Consider the following 17181-nt stretch of genomic DNA (forward strand, 5'->3'; position numbering starts at 1 on the left):
ATCCCTCATGGAGACTTTCTTCCCAGTTGATTCAGATTGTGTTAATTTGATGATTAAAGCCAACCATCACAGGGAGACAGGAGACAGGGGCCATGCCCCCATTGTTATGATTATATAGAACCTTCTTGCTAGGAAAGGTTATGAAAACTGCCTTAGCATCTGACCTGACCTAGAAAGCAAGCATACTTAAGCTTCTCTGTTTTACAATGGAGAGGAAAGACCTGTTCATCAATCCTTCCATTTGGTGTAGCTTTGCATTGGCCTGACAGAGAACCAGACCCTAATCCAGCCTCGAGGCACAAAATCACAAAGTTGGGGGCTAGAGAGATGGCTCTGTGGCGCAGAGCACGAAGAGGACCTGGACTCAATTTCCAGCACCCACATGGTAGCTCACAACCATCTGTAACTCCATTCCAGTGGATCTGACACCTTCTTATGGCATCCAGGGCACCAGCAGGCATGGCGCACAGACAGATGTACATTCAGGCAAGACACCCGTAACAGAAAAGTAAAAATAAACCAATCTGAAAGTAGAAACAACATAAACATTTCTGCGTTCAAAATGTGTGCTCTCCAGGCAAGGGACTGGCATCCTGAGTGATAATAAAAGCCACAGATGAGAATTAAACAGAAAGGGCCACGGAGCTGTCGGTAGTGAAGTATTACCGTTTAAAATAGCTAGACAGAAAGTGACATTTGAGCAGCAACAGGCAGGATAGGAAGGATAGAGCCCAGATGGCATTTATTGGGTGTGGGGGAGTCGGGGGCAGGAGTTGCTGCACAGAGAAACAGCAAGTGCAAAGGCCCTCACCCAGGTAAGGAATCGTAAGTGTGGCAAGACTAGAGTTAGGTGTGGGCGATGACGTTTGAGGAATTGTCTGTGACTACGGTAACTCTGTGGCTTACCCAATGCAATGTCTAGTAGCAATGCCAGGATTTAAATGGGAGCTCTTGAGATCTCTTTCCAAATGAATGAACCGATAGGAGCCACTTTCTCCTCTGCACAGCCGCTCGTCTAGAGCCACACCCTCCTCTGCGTCAGCGACTCCAAGTTTGGGCTGTGGGCTGGTGTTTACAAGAAGCAGGGAGGAGGGGAGAGAAGCTGGTGATAGATAAGAGGCCTACTGGGTTGCACTGCTTCTTCCAGGGCCTGTGACAGGCACAAACGACACTTGGCCTCCTCTGAAGCAGAAGCAGCATGGTGGTTCTGGCCCTGACCCTCCTTGTGGCCGCCATTGCTACGTTCTCGCTGGGAGTTCTGCTGTGGGTGATCTGGATACAGTTTTGGACTGAACACATCCCTGAAGGCATCACTCATCCTGTGAGGCTGAGGATCCTCAGCTGCCTTTTACGTCTGACAATGACATGGGTGAGTTTATGTTTTGCTTGCCTCCTTTGCCTGAGGACTGAGGACAGAAGTGAGGACAAAGCAGATACTGGGTGTTTCAATACTACTCACTATTCAAAATATGTAAAGAGAAAGTAAATATTCTTCATGTCTCAGTCGACTTCCTATTACTGTCACAAAATACCCAAGACAATGGGTTTACAACGCAAAAAAGGTTGATTTAGGCTCATGTTTTCTGAGGTTGTAGCTTGTTATGTTAGCTTCACTGTGTTGGGCCTGGGGAAAGAGAGTATATTCCAGTAGAAGTATAGGAAATCTTCTCATGTCCCAAAGAGGAAAAAGAAGGCTGACGTCCCACAGTGCCTTTTCTTTTAAAGTCATCTAGTATTTATTATACAAAGGAATGGGCTTAGCTATGTATTTTAGAGTACATGTGTCATTAGACTTTTTTTTTTCTGGTTTCTCGAGACAGGGTTTCTCTGTAGCTTTGGTGCCCATCCGAGAACTAGCTCTTGTAGACCAGGCTGGCCTCAAACTCCCAGGGATCCTCCTGCTTCTGCCTCCCGAGTGCTGGGATTAAAGGCATGAGCCACCACCGCCCGGCTGACTTTGTTCTTTTTTTGTTTTGTTTTTGAGACTGGATTTCTCTGTGGTCTCAGCTATCCAGGAACTCACTCTGTAGACCAGGTTAGCCTGAAACTCCAAGATCTGCCTGTCTCTGCCTTCAGATTGCGTAGCTTAGACTTCGATCTTTTTTTAAAAATTGTTTTATTGAACTATATTTTTCTCTACTCCACTCCCTTTCTCTCCCCTCCCCTTCTACCTTCTCCCATGATCCCCATGTTGCTAATTTACTCAGGAGATCTTGTCTTTTTCTACTTTCCATGTAGATTAGATCCATGTATGTCTCTCTTAGGGTCCTCTTTGTTGTCTATGTTCTCTGTGATTATGAATTGCAGGTTGCTTTTTCTTTGCTTTATGTCTAAAAGCCACTTATTACTGAGTACATATTATATTTGTCTTTCTGGGTCTGGGTTACTTCACTCAATAAGATGTTTTCTAGATCCATGCATTAGCCTGCAAATTTCAAGATGTCATTATTTTTTTCTGCTGTGTAGTACTCCATTGTGTAAATGTACCACATTTCCTTATCCATTATTCAGTCAAGGGGCATTTAGGTTGTGTCCAGGTTCTGGCTATGACAAACAATGCTGCTATGAACATAGTTGAGCACATGCCCTTGAGGTATGATTGAGTATCCTTTGGGAATATACCCTGTAACGGTGTAAATGAATGCAGACAGATTGTAAAAATATATACAGCTTTAATGGGGAAATAGACTTACAGGATCACAGGTTCCCGCAGAGAACAGGAAAGCAGAAGAAGGGGCAGATTTATCAGTAAACATTAGCCCGAGACGAACACGCCCCCTAATGGGCGGGGCTTATCCCTACAATACCCAAAAGTGGTATTGCTGGTCTTGAGGTAGGTTGTTTCCTAATTTTCTGAGAAATTGCCATACTGATATTGAAAGCAGCTATATCAATTTGCATTCCCACCAGCAATGGAGAAGTGTTCCCTTTACCCCACAACCTCTCCAGCATAAGTTGTCATCAGTGTTTTTGATCTTGGCCATTCTTACAGGTATAAAATGGAATCTCAGAGTTGTTTTGATTTGCATTTCTCTGATGGTTAAAGATGTTGAGCATTTCCTTAAGTATCTTTCAGCCATTTTAGATCCCTCTGTTGAGAGTTCTCTGTTTGGATCTGTACCCCATTTTTTTATTGGATGATTGGTTCTTTTGTTGACCAATTTCTTGAGTTCTTTGTATATTTTGGAGATCAGCCCTCTATCTGATGTGGGGTTGGTGAAGATCTTTTCCCATTCTGTAGATTTCGACCTTATCCTCTACTTTCCCCCAGTGACCTCAGGGGTCACTTTGCAAAGGCTCTGTCACCTATAAATAGCATCACCCTGGGGCCATTTCCAAATGAAAGACTGAGAAACATGGAATTGTGCAAACTATGGGACCCAGTTCACACAGAAGGAAAGAGAAGGAAAGTCCAATCTCTCTCTCTCTCTCTCTCTCTCTCTCTCTCTCTCTCTCTCTCTCTCTATTAGTCCTGGGTAATTTGCGAAGCTCTGAACGTAGGGATGAGTTTTTGGGCTCCAGTAACTACAGACCTGCTAGTTAGAGTCAGCAAACAACAAAAGCAAGAAAACAAAAGTAAATTAGTAAATTAGCTCAAGACACGAGCAGAACCATAGAATACACCTTTAAAAATAAAAGAAAACAAACTGTCTTTTTTCATTTTACATACCAATCCCAGTTTCCACTCCTTCCCTTCCTCCCTCCGCCTACTCCCTACCCACTCCCCATCCACTCTTCAGATAGGGTAAGGCACTTCGCTTTGGAGAAGGTTCAAAGCCCTCCCTATTGTATCTAGGCTGAGCAAGGTATCCATCCAAAGAGAATAGGTTCCCAAAAAGCCAGTACAAGCAGTAGGGATAAATTCTGGTGCCACTGCCAGTGGCCCTGCAGTCTGCCCAGCCATACAATTGTTACATACAATTGAACCTATGCTGGTTCCTTCCAGCTATAGTTGGTGAGCTCTCATTAACTCAGGTAGACTGTTTCAGTGGGTGTACCCATGATGGTCTTGACCTCTTTGCTCATATTCTTACTCTTCCCACTCTTCAGCTGGACTTTTGGAGGTCAGCCCAGTGTTCTACTGCAGGTCTCTGCCTCTGTTTCCATCAGTTGCTGAATGAAGGTTCTATGGTGATATTTAAGATAGTCATCAGCCGGGGCTGGAGAGATGGCTCAGAGGTTAAGAGCACGGACTGCTCTCCCAGAGGTCCTGAGTTCAATTCCAGCAACCACATGGTGGCTCACAACCATCTGTAATGAGATCTGGTGCCCTCTTCTGGCCTGCAGGCATGGAGGCTGAATACTGTGTATATAATAAATAAATAAATAAATAAATCTTTAAAAAAAAAAAAGATAGTCATCAGCCAGGCGATGGTGGCGCACAACTTTAATCTCAGTACTCGGGAAGCAGAGGCAGGAGGATCTCTGTGAGTTCGAGACCAGCCTGGTCTACAGAGCTAGTTCCAGGACAGGCTCCAAAGCCACAGAGAAACCCTGTCTCAAAAAACAAACAAACAAACAAACAAACAACAAAAAAAAACAGATAGTCATCAGTCTGACTTCAGAGTAAGGTCAGTTTGGGCACCCTCTCCTCTATTGCTTAGGGCTTGAAATTTGCATGCAAATTTATGGAACTAGGAAAAAAAATCCTGAGTGAGGTAACCCAGACCCAGAAAGATGAACATGGTATGTACTAACTCATAAGTGGATATGTAAAGCAAAGAATATTGAGCCTAAAGTTCATGATCTTAGAGAAGCTAAGGAACAAGGTGAACCCTAAGAACATAGATCTTCCTGGAAAGGATAAATAGACAAGATCACCTGATAAAATTGGGAGCATGGGGGTCGAGGGAAAGGGAGGGCAGAAGGAGAAGAGTAGGGGAGAAGGGAAGCAGGGGGGAGTGCTTGAGGGAACGGGGTAGTTGAGATGGAGGAAGGACAGAGATGAGAGCAAGGAAAGAGATATTTTGATTGAGGGAGCCATTTTGTGGCTAGCAAGAAACCTGGCACTAGAGAAATCGCCAATCATCCCAAGGATGATCCCAGCTAGAATACACCTTTTTAAAAACAGTAAAATTCATTTACGTTATGGGTATGTGTTTCTCTCTTCTCATGGCCCCCTTCTTATTTCTAGTTCACAGCCACATTCCCAACCATTTTTACACACACACATAAAAATGACTAGGTAGGATCCAGATATGAGAGAGCACATGGCTTCTGTCCTTCTGAATGGGTCACCTCATTCTAACACCCCGAGACCCTATCTCCTACCACACAGACATCTGAGCATCCATGTTCGCTGCTGCTCTATTCACGACAGGCAGGAACTGAAACCACCCTAGACATCGATCAAGAGATGAACGGATGAAGGAAATACACAGGAGGAAATACATAATGAAAAGAAATGAGACAAGGTCTCACTATATAGGCCAGGCTTGCCTTCAACTGCGGAGATATCTGCCTGTGTCTGTCTCTTGAGTGTTGGGATTAAAGGTATGCCCCACTACATTCAGACACAATAGAGTTTTACTCAGGCATTAAAGAGAGAGGGAGTATTTTTAGAAAATTGATGCAACTGGAGATTATTATGTCAAGTGTAATGTACTGGCACATTTAAAACAAACAGTACCCTGGGCCTGCTTTTACACACGGCCAGAATAGAATCCATGATTTTCCCTCTGTCATTTTCTTTTGTAGTCTACATACAGTCCAGGTTCCTAGTTATCATGACTCAGTTTCCCTGTGTGCTAAGCAGGGAATCATAGCAGCCCCTACAGCCTGACATGTCTCGAGGATCCCAGAGTTGAGCTATCCAGAGGGCATATTGCAACATCTGGGCTAGGGTAAGCCCTGCTTACACATCGCCTGCTGTTACTGTTGGTTCTTTCTGTAATGGAATGTTAAGCAACCACTGTGTGTCCTGGCCCAGGATCTGAGCCCAGAGATAGGTGTGGAGGGGGGCGGGATAAAAGAGGCAGAGTCTCCCTCCAGGGAGCTTGCAGTCCATGGCAGCAGAGGGCAGGGGCTGGCCAAAAGGACTCTAGCTGCAAAGGGTTTCATACAGGGGCCTGACCCAGGAGGAAAGCACAGCAAGGCAGAGGGGGAGACATGGACTTGCTTACTCAAGGGTCAGAATGCAAGCAGCCCATAGCTTTGATGAGTGAAAAGCCCATAGCTTTTCACTGCCAACCTCTACAGCGTCTCCTGCCAACGGGGAGGAGCCTGGAGGTTAGCAGAGCACGGTCTCCAGGACAGAACTGTAACTCTCTCATAAGAAGAATAAATAACAAATGTTTTGACTGAGGGATTATTTTATGTGCTACAAAAAGTGATGGCCTTATCCCTTTGAGACCAGGGTGCTGTCCAATGGCATGTTCATGTGTGTGCATATGTTCAAGCGTGTGCATCGTTACAGCATATATATTATTTGTCTGATGGCTCCATGCAGACAAAACTGCCTTCCTAGATGAATTTCTTGTACTTATGATATATTTTAAAGAATGTTCTGTGGCGCTGGGAAGATGGTGCAGCCTGTAAAGTGCCCACTGCCCAAGCACGGGAACTTGAGTTCAGACCATGAGAAGCCAAGCACAGACCTGGCAGGATGGTTTAAGCCTGTGCCCAGGGAACGGAGGGAGGCACAGAGACAAGAGAATCTTTGGAGTTCATTGGCCAGCCTACCTAGTCCAACTGATGAGATCAGTAAGGGACCCTGTCTCAAAAAATAAACTAGATGGGTCTGTGAGATGGTGCGGTAGCTAATGTCAGTTGGTACCAACTTGATGGTCCGAGTTCTATCCCTGGGTCCCACATGGTGGAAGACAAAACAGACTCGGCCAAGCTATCCTCTGATCTCTGTGCATGTACTGTGGCTCATGTGTACCCACACACACACCCACAAATAAATAAATACACTAAAATAATAAATCATTAAATAAATAAAGATGATGCAGTCGAGGAAAGACACCTAGTGTTGACCTCTGCTCTCATACACACACAGATGTGCATATACCTGCATTAGTAAATACATACACCACGTGCACCCAACACACTGTATACATACCAAAAGGAAAAAAAAATATATTCTGAGGTGAGTCCACAGGCTTCCCTCACAGCCCTCTGGGGGTTAGGATTAGAAACTACTAGAAAGATTCTGGGAGTACCCGCTTGTTTATTTGTTTGAAAATAATTTTTCATACAGCATATTCCATTCATGGTTTCCTCTCCCTCATCTCCTCTCAGATTCTCCCTATTTCCCCACCCATTTGACTCCATGCCTCCTTTCTCTCTTTCTTTAGAAAACAAACAGGCCAGTGAAGAACTAACAAACCAGAATAAAAGCAAATAGGAAAACAGATGGAAGCTGGGCGGTGGTGGTGCACACCTTAAATCCCAGCACTTGGGAAGCAGGGATCTCTGAGTTGGAGACCAGTCTGGTCTACAGAGTGAGTTCCAGGACAGCTAAGGCTGCACAGAGAATCCCTACCTGAAAATAAGAAAATGAAAGAAATAAAGAAAAAGAAAAATAGGAAGGCGTAAAAACAAACAAAAAAAAAAGCAGGAGAAAAAAAAGAAAAAGCAAGAGAAACATATACAAACACACACACGAATACGAAACTGAAAACCATAATAGATAATCAAATACAAGCAAAGTTGGGATTTGTTTGTTTGTTTGTTTTTAAAGCCCCCCCAAAAGCATTATGAGACAAAACATTTCTAAAAACATCATTGAGTTATTTTGTGTTGCCCATCAACTTCTGGGTATGGAACTGCCCTTAAGTATGGTGTGTACACCCAAAGAGACTCCATTAGAGAAAACTCTTTTCTTTTTTGAGTTGTTGTGAATTGGAGACAGTGTCTTGGTTAGGGATGGGTCTGGTGTCCACTTCCCCTCTCAGCACTGAGACCCTATCTAGCTTGGATCTTGTGCACGCTGCCACAGTCTATGTGAGTCTATATGTGCCAGTTCTGTTCTGCCTGGAAGAAACGGTTTCCTTGGCATCAGCTATTCCCACCAGCTCTTACCTCTTCCTCCTGTGCCCTCGGGGAAGGCTTTGATGGAGACATCCCATTTAGAACAGAGTATTCCAAGGTCTCTCACTTCCTGAATATTTCCCAGTTGTTGGTCTCTGTATTTATTCCCATCTCCTGCAGGAGGAAGCTTCTCTGGTGATGGTGGAGTGAGACACTGGTATATGGATATAGAAGAATGTTGTTCTTTATTAATATTCATATTTCTTTTGGAAACATTTACCTTGATCTCAAAGATAACACAATAACCCAAAGAAGCCTCATTTGCCACCACCGGTGTTGACATCCCTGACCATGTGGTCAAACACATACACCTTCCCACTTCTGCCCTCATTATTAATTTTCCTAAAGAGAAAAGCCTTTCACGTTATGTGTTTTCCAGAAAGATTTCAGTAAATGCCCTGGAAAGACGAGAAAACACCTCTTTCTCCCTCTTCAAAAACATCATCTCCATAGCAATACATATTTGGGAGACCCAGGCTGTCTTCCCTGGAGAGAAGACCACACCCAGATCCCAGGTAGAGCAGGAGTCTTCAAAAGGGAGCCTCATGGATTAGCCAGAAGCCTAGTTTGTCGTGTCTGGCAGGTAAAGTGTCTAGGAGAGTCGGTCGATTGAGAGGAGTAGGTCTGGTGATGGAGCCACATGGGCCTGGGTAGGTGTGGCTTTAACTGCAGATGCCTCATGCGGAGGCTGAGAGATAGCGGAAATGCACGTCTGGGGTCCAGGCTGATCCTGGGGAGGGTAGGTGTGTCTGACAGACTCCAGACTGCATGCAAAATGACTGATACATAATCTTAACCCAGCCGGGCAGTGGTGGCACATGCCTTTAATCCCAGCACTCGGGAGGCAGAGGCAGGCGGATCTCTGTGAGTTCGAGACCAGCCTGGTCTACAGAGCTAGTTCCAGGACAGGCTCCAAAACCACAGAGAAACCCTGTCTCGAAAAACCAAAAAAAAAAAAAAAAAAAAAAGTAACTTTATAATCTTAACCCATTGTCTCTTCTCTCTCTGACAGGGGATGATTTTTGAGAAGCTGGGACTGTGTTATGCACCCCAGTTTGCCAGTTTTGTGCATGATCTGAAGCCACTCAAGAGAGATCCTGATGTTGTGGTCACGGACCTTCGCTTTGGGACAATCCCTGTGAAACTCTACCAGCCTAAGGAACACTCCTCCACTCTCAGGCCCGGCGTCATCTTCTTCCATGGAGGTGGAACTATCCTAGGGAGCTTAAGTAAGAAAGTTTTTTTCTGGCTTCTTTAAAGCCCTTGTTATAGTGCTAAGTGGGCTTGAAAGAATGGCCACAGTGAGGAGGTTTTTTACTCAACAGTTACTCAGCAGTCAGAGGTTATTTTATGGCTGCTCAGCTAACTCAGGCACTCTGTTTACAAGAGGAGAACGGCCACAGGGCTGCAGAGAGGAAAATGTCCTAATACATGTGACGTTTGATTTGTTTTACAGGAACGCACCACAACATTTGCTTACGTTTGTCCAAGGACTGTGGCTCTGTTGTTTTGGCCGTCGGGTGAGAAAGGGGCTAATGGAACACATAAAGCAGACAGTCCTGGTTTGGAGTGACAGTGTCTGGAGTTTGAACCTGAAGCAGATGGAACTGGAAAGGAGAAGGGGGGGGGGCTGGGCTGTGAGGACCCAGTAAGGAGAAGCAAGGAACAGAGGAGAAAGGGACGGTGGACTGCATCCCCTGCCTTGGCACATGAAATATTTGTGGATTAAGGCATCATTTTACCCTGTCTTTTGGAGGCTGGTGGGAAAGGGGATGGCACTTTGATTTCGGCTCGAAGAGTTCCTTAGGTCTAACAGCCCTGCCCATAGCAGACATAGCATCTCCTCTACCTAAAGCCAGCAGTGCCCTGCCTGCCCACTGGAACATCTGAACAATATCACATCCATTTTCAAGTGCAATTGCCTCCTCTGAGCCCGAGTGGCAGGCGTGAAGGTTTTATGTCTACTGTGTGTTTTGGTCCTTGCCTACCTCCTCCTGTTCAGGTGTCAAAAAGGGATCTGAGATACGAGATGTTAGACAAGGGTCCTTTGGGTTTGACGGGGCATCGAACATAATCTCTGGTCCTTGATTCCACTTCAGATACAGAAAGTCTCCTAAGTACAAGTACCCAGTGATGAAAGACGACTGTATAGCAGCCACCACCCAGTTTCTGAAGTCGTTGCAGGTGTATGGAGTGGACCCAGCTCGGGTTGTGGTCTGTGGTGACAGCGTGGGAGGGAACGCAGCCACTGTGGTTTGTCAAGAATTTCTGAAGCAAGCAGATCTTCCCCGGATCCGGGCTCAGATTTTGATCTACTCTTCACTGCAAAGCATAGATTTTCGGGGCCCTTCTTATCAACAGAACGCCAACATTCCACTGCTCTCTTGGAATCTGGCCTTTTACTGTTGGTGTTGTCACTTAGACTTGAGGACTTCCTGGAAAAATGCCATCAAGAACGGTACCCATTTGCCTCCGGAAGTCTGGGAGAAATACAGAAAGTGGTTGGGCTCAGAAAACATCCCAGAGAGGTTTAAGAAGCGAGGCTACCAATACATACCCCCAGGACCTGTGAATGAAGACGCTTACCAGGAGATAAACCTCACACTGAACTCAGTATGCTCGCCCCTCATCGCAGAAGATGATATAGTGTCTCGGCTCCCAGAAACCTGCATTGTAAGCTGCGAGTATGACCTTCTTCGGGACCATTCGCTCTTATACAAGAAGAGGCTGGAAGATCTGGGGGTGCCTGTGACGTGGCACCACATGGAGGATGGCTTCCATGGAGTGCTTAATACCCTTGACTTTGGCTTCTTGACTTTCCCTTGCTCCTCAAGAATTATGGATGTGGTTATCCAGTTTATTAGAAAGTTGTGACCCTCATCCCTTCCTGTGGTGGCTCCACCAACCTAGTCTGGGTCCTAGAAGAGTACAATGTATGCTCTTTGTGATGAATAGAGAAGAGACAGCCTCAGGAGAATGCAGTGAGACTCCATGTCCTTGATCACTCTTGGGGAAAGTCTGAGCTGACCATCTTCAGCATCCATTTGAGAGACTGAATCTGCATGAAGCTTGTCCAGAATCCCCTTAGCTAGAAGTCAGGCTGTCTAGGCTGATTGAGACTGTATAACAGATAGGTATATCTGTTAGACTTGACCTGGAAGAAAACAGGTATGTTGTGTACAGTCTCATTGAGCTTTGCCAGTGTGGCTCAGGATGTAGAACTCTGATGCCCAAGTCTGTTGGGTGGTGGGTGGTCTGTGGTGGTGGTGACACTTTCTGGGTGCCCAACTTGCTTGAACTGAAAGCTATGAGACAATGGACAGATTCTCCCTGGTACGTGGTATATATGGAGACTTTTCTCCTCGTCTGGGCCCAGTGGAACCATTTCTCTCTGCCCACCAGTCCTTGTAACCACTTATAACCACTCAGAGGCTCAGTATTAATTGTAATTGTTTGGCCAATGGCTTACGCATATTACTGAGTAGCTCTCCCAATTAAATTAACCCATCTCTACTAATTCGTATATCGTCACATGGCCATGGCTTACCAGTGATACCCTGGCATGGTACTCCTTTGGCTGCTACATGGTGTATGCCTGACTCTGCCTTCTTTCTCTCTGTATCTTTGGATTTACCACCTGGCTCTATTCTGCCTGGTCACCAGGCAAATCTGCTTTATTCATCAACGAATGAGAGAGACACATATTCACAGTGTACGGAATGACATCCTACATCAACATCTATAAAGATGGATAAAGACAGGCAGAGTTGTATGCCTAGGAGAACTTAGAAGTTCTGGGTACCAGAGTTGAATTCCCAACAAATGGCCCTAAAGTAGTATCGTAAATATTAAGACCAGAAGGAAGCTGAGTTCAACCAAACTCAGGCCACATTCACAGTGGGAATTCTAAAGAGAGCCAAGGGAATAGATGTGTTAGTGCGAACTATTTGTTCTAAGACAAAGAGTCAACAAATATTGCCCCCAAGTAGCCATAAATGGATTGGCATATGTAGCTGTGAATCTCAGGTATAAATCAGATGTGGCCTGATAGAGGGATTTTAAGATAAGAGCATTAGCTTACCCTCCCTTATTTCTGCCCTTATCTACCCCGTGCTGAACTGTTCGTCTTTCTATGTGGTACCCCTAACAATTCCCTACTAAGTTCTTTAAGAGTTATATTCATATGGGCATATCCATTTTTCTCAGCTGACTCAACAAAAATTTCAAAGTGATTTATTGATTCTACTGATTTTCTTGAGCTGTGTGCTGTGGTTACAAACAAAGAAATAGACTTTGTTTGTATGACTGAGCAGTCCAAAGTCTATGCTATCCTTGGAGTAGAATATATGTAGTTGGCTGTTTTTTTACTCTTTGGTTCTTTGGGAGGCCCAGCACCCAGCTCCCAAATAAGTCATATAGAGTGACTTTCTTTCTCATAAATGCTCGGCATTAGCTTGGCTTGTTTCTTGCCAACTTTTCTTAAATTATCCCATCTACCTTTTGCCTCTGGGATTTTACCTTTCTGTTTTTGTATATCTTTCCTTTCCTTCTTATTCCATGTCTGGCTGTCTGGCTATATGGCTGTGTGTGGCTGGCCCCTTCTTTTCTCGCCTCTCGATCTTTGAACTCATATTTCTCTTCCTATTTATTCTCTCTGCCTGCCAGCCCCAACTATTTCTCTCTTCCTGCCCGGCTATTTGGTCATTCAGCTCTTTATTGGACCAATTAGGTGTTTTAGACAGGTAAAGTAACACAACTTCACAGAGTTGAGCAAATACAACATAAAAGAATACAACACATCTTTGCATCAGTCCCCAAATGTTCCACACATAAACGAATGTGACACATCTTAAAACAATATTCCACAACAAATATGGAAGAGCCTCCCTGGTATTTGGACTGAGCCAGGGGTGAGGGCAAGGAAGCAGTGAGTACTCCCCTAGTGGAAAGCTAGATGGGTGTTGGGTGGCATGAGCATTCCCTCTACTATAGAAGTGACGTAGAGGTCCAATTGAATCAAGTTTCACTGAAGTGGCAAAATGTGCCAGAGACAATATGACCAACGCTGCCCCTCGGAAGTGAAAATCCCTTTGAAGGAGATGACCACATGGTCCTGCTGTCTTTAGGAGGATTTGCCCCTTGTTGACCAGCAGCTTTCAAAGGCCAGCACCCAAGTCCACTGACCGTGGAATCCAGGCATGTCTTAACTTGCTTTCAATTGAGTGGACTGAAATATGGTGAGGTGGTTTCTTGGGCCATTCACAACTGGCTAGCAGCTGGCTTTGGAGAAACATAGGAACCAGCCATGGAAAATATGCACTGTAGGAAGCAATGGGATCCTGGGAACCTGGTCCCCTCTGAGACAGGCCTTTGAGTTGAGGCTGAGTGGGTCTTCAGACTGGTGTGGGTTTTGTGTTGTGTTACCCCAGTCACTGGAGGCACAAGGAGTGTGGATTGGCCTTTTGGATATATGGGTACTTGTCTCTTCTATTGGGAGGAGGGAAAATTGATAAGCTACTGGGAGACTGCCCAGTGGAAATGGCTGGGGACATCCTAGGGCTGAGGGTGCATTTCCACAATGTCTTTCTTCTGTAGATGGAGAGAGAAAGGACTTTTACCTTAGTAGCTGGCTGGGGACCCTAGTAGCAAACGTGTACACCTCTCTGCAAACTCATTCATCTCTGTCATCACTGCAACACATTCACGGGGGCCAATTCCTTGTGTGCAGAGCATTGAACCTCCTTGTTCTTTACATCAGTTCTACAAATCTACAGAGTAGTGCCTGCTTGCTTGCTCTCTTTCTCTCCCCCCTCTCTCTTTCTCCTTCATTCCTTCCTTCCTTTCTTCTTTCCTTCTTTCTTTCCATTTTAATTTGAGACAGGGTCTCATCTTATAGCCCAGGCTGCCCTTGCATTCATGGTGTTCCTCTTGCTTGGCTTCAAAGTGAATATTATTTTGGGGAGACAGGCTCATACTCTATAGCAAAGACTGACCTAAAACTCACTATGTAACTCAAGCTGATCTCAAACTCACAGTGATCCTTCTGCCTCAGCCTTCCAATTGATGAATTACAGATTATATCCAATGCTCTCAAAAATTACCTTTAAAATGAGGGAACTGAGGCTCTGAAAGATTAATAACGCCAATCTCTTGATTTTCCCCCAGTCCCCAGTTGATTGATTCAATGCCCAAGGCTATGTGTATACCACTGTATATGTGTATACCTCACTGTATACCATAGTCTGACAAGAAAACTCTTGTTTGTACCCCATGGCCTACTAGCCAAGAAATGAAGTTCTTTTCTTTGTTATTATTCATTAAAATAACGGCGACACCAGGCCTGTCATCTTGCGTCATTCCTCATACACAGGTGACAGATATGATCTGACTTGAGTAAGGCTGAAATCATCAAGTATTTTTACTCTCTGGGTCTTTTTACTCTCTGCTTTCTTGACTACAGCTGTCTCCGAGACCAGCTCTGCCCAGTGTAGGAGCCTCCTTGGATTCACTACTAAGGTGGCCAGCTGAGAGATATTAGGGAAGGTGGAGATCCACCTACTCTTTAGACACGTTGGACTGAGAGCATTTTCTCAGTAAATTCCAAGTACTTCTCTAGAAAGCCCTGCCTGCCAGCTCATGGCCAGAACCATCTGATAAGGGACCGAGAACTGCCTGCCAATTTGTCGTCCCCCCCACCCCAATCAGACAGGGTCTCACGTGTTCTAACTTGGCCTTGAATTTGTTCTATAGCCAAGGATGGCCTTGAACTTCTGGTCCTCCTAGCCTGAACAGAGATTGCGACTATGCACACTACTATATTCAAGTTACACAGTGCTGGGACTCAAACCCGGGGTTTCATGCATGCTAGGCTAGCTACATTCCAAGCCCACCCCAGTGCTTTCTCTGATCAGCAGACAATTGAGAGAAAACTTGGGACACATCGGAACTAGTTGGATGTGTCTCTGCTGCTCTGCACCCCACTTTGCCTCCACTGTCTGTGACAAACAAGACTCCGTGGCCCTCATCTCTTTGTCCTCTTGAACTCTGCTCCAAGTAACTGCTTGCTTGATCATCTTATCCTTAGGGTTAGCAAAGATAGGTCAGGCTGTGCTAATGGCTCCACAGTCCCTGGGGCTATGACAGCAATAATCACATCGCAGGGCCTTTGTAGGTCACAGAGGAGTTTCCACTTCCATCCGCAGCCACCCCAACAGGGTAAGGGGCAGGTTCTAGCCAAAATATCTTTGGTTTTGTGGTAAAAGGAAAAGAGTATGGTAATCCTCACCCATCTATCCAAATTTCTGCTCTGAGAGACGAGTGTGGCTTCTGCTCGCATGGCCAGAACAGGAACATGGCCAAACCTAACCTCAGTAAGACAAAGATGCAAACTCTTCCTGAGGGAATAAAATTTAGAACTTGGTATTCCTGAAATCAGAATGTCCCAATTTCCTGACTTTAAATAAAATTGACCTGATGACAGAAGGTGTGGATCAGCTGTAGGGGGCTTGTCCAGCATGTAGGAGGCCCTAGGTGCAGGACCAAAGCCAAGCACTTTCCAATTACATTAGTGACTCATGAAATAAAGCTTCCTTTCATGTAAAACCTTAAAATATTAAAAAATATGGTTAGCCTTTACTTTAAAAAATAAAATTTACTCATTTTTACCTGTATGAATGTTTTCCTGCAAGTATGTATGTGCACCACAAGTTCAGTGCCTGGAGGCAGGCACAGAAGAGGGCATCGGATCCTGGAACTGGAGTTACAGGCACTTGTGAACTGGCCTGCCTGCATGAGTGTTAGGAACAGATTCTGTGTGCACCACTATACGTGGCTCCCACTTTGATTTTTATTTTATTTATTTAATTTTGTTTTGTTTTTTCGAGATACAGTTTCTCTGTGTAGCCATGGCTATACTGGAACTCACTCTATAGACCAGGTTGGCCTCAAACTCAGAGATCTGCCTGCTTCTGCCTCCTGAGGGCTGGGATTAAAGGCCTGCCACCACCACCACACCCAGCTGCTTTGATTTTATTTTAATGTGATATTACAAATCTCTTAAAACCTGCTTCTCCATATTTACATATGTACCTATAGAAAATATATATTATTTTGAGAGATGGTTTTGACAAACACAATTGCCTAAAATACATTATTCTCTACCTGTTGTCTGTCTTGTGCTGTTTCAGCCAACAATTTATCTTAGAAATCTAACTCAGTAGAGATATTTATCTTAGTTTCGTTTATTACTTTTTAAATTATGTATGTATCTGTGTGTTGGAATGTACATCCAGGTGTTCTTTGCTCTGGAGGTAAAAAGAAGGTTGTCAGAGGTAAAACACTAACTACTGTTTATTTGAGTTAGGAGACTGTGACAATCTTAACTCAGGTTTGTAGGCTTGACAGCAGTGGACTTTACCCACGGAGCCATCTCCCCAGACCCAATGATTGACCTTGGTGAGATTTAGAGTAACTATAGAAGCAGTTACCTGAGCATGTTTGGGAGAGGATTTCTGGATTAGCATAGCTGAGGATGAGGAACACCATTCTGTAGGTTGGGGATCCAGTCTGAAGAAGAAAGAGAAAGGTGCCCAAGGAAGCCATTGGGATCCCCTGGAGCTGGAGTTAAAGGCTGTCTGACAAACTCGGGTCTTCTGGAATAGCAGAAAGTGCTTAACCAATGAGCCACCTCCCCAACTCTAATCCCCTTTCTCTTATCACAGTCCCTAACTCAAATAAACAAGTTAGTGTTTTACCTCCGACATCCTTGCTTTTTCCTCCAGAGCAAAGGACACCAGGAGTCAGTGAGCCAGCTCCAGCCTGCAGAAGCTACCTGCCAGGGCTTCTTCTGTTCTCTGACCTGAACTCCTACCCCCTAATGCCACAACTGGTTGTCTTGTTTTGAAAATTGCCATACAAGGTTGGATTAGGTAAGAGAGGGCCTGGGCTTCAGTTTCTAAGTATTTTTATTTCTAGGGAAATTCTCAAAGAAGGGCTGCTGTTTCACTGGAAGAGCAAGGCCGTGGGTTCAATTTCCAGCACAAAAAACAAAATCTCACAAACAATAAAAAAAACTACCTGGGCGGGGGGAGAGTCTCTATTAAAATGAAATAACATTCTGCATATGTCATCACTACAGAACCATTTGTT

General features: G+C 44.8%; 1 protein-coding gene across 1 annotated transcript; it reads left to right on the forward strand.

Moving 5' to 3' along the window:
- Window positions 1-1086: 1086 nt before the first annotated feature.
- Aadacl3 (arylacetamide deacetylase like 3) lies at window positions 1087-14371 on the forward strand. The gene is made up of 4 exons (XM_057785539.1): window positions 1087-1369; window positions 9047-9263; window positions 9491-9554; window positions 10134-14371. The coding sequence occupies exons 1-4, from the start codon at window positions 1199-1201 to the stop codon at window positions 10906-10908; spliced, it is 1227 nt and encodes a 408-aa protein (XP_057641522.1). The 5' UTR covers window positions 1087-1198; the 3' UTR covers window positions 10909-14371.
- Window positions 14372-17181: the final 2810 nt, after the last annotated feature.

The sequence above is a fragment of the Chionomys nivalis genome, chromosome 11 (assembly GCF_950005125.1).
Source record: "Chionomys nivalis chromosome 11, mChiNiv1.1, whole genome shotgun sequence".
Taxonomy (NCBI): Eukaryota; Metazoa; Chordata; class Mammalia; order Rodentia; family Cricetidae; genus Chionomys; species Chionomys nivalis.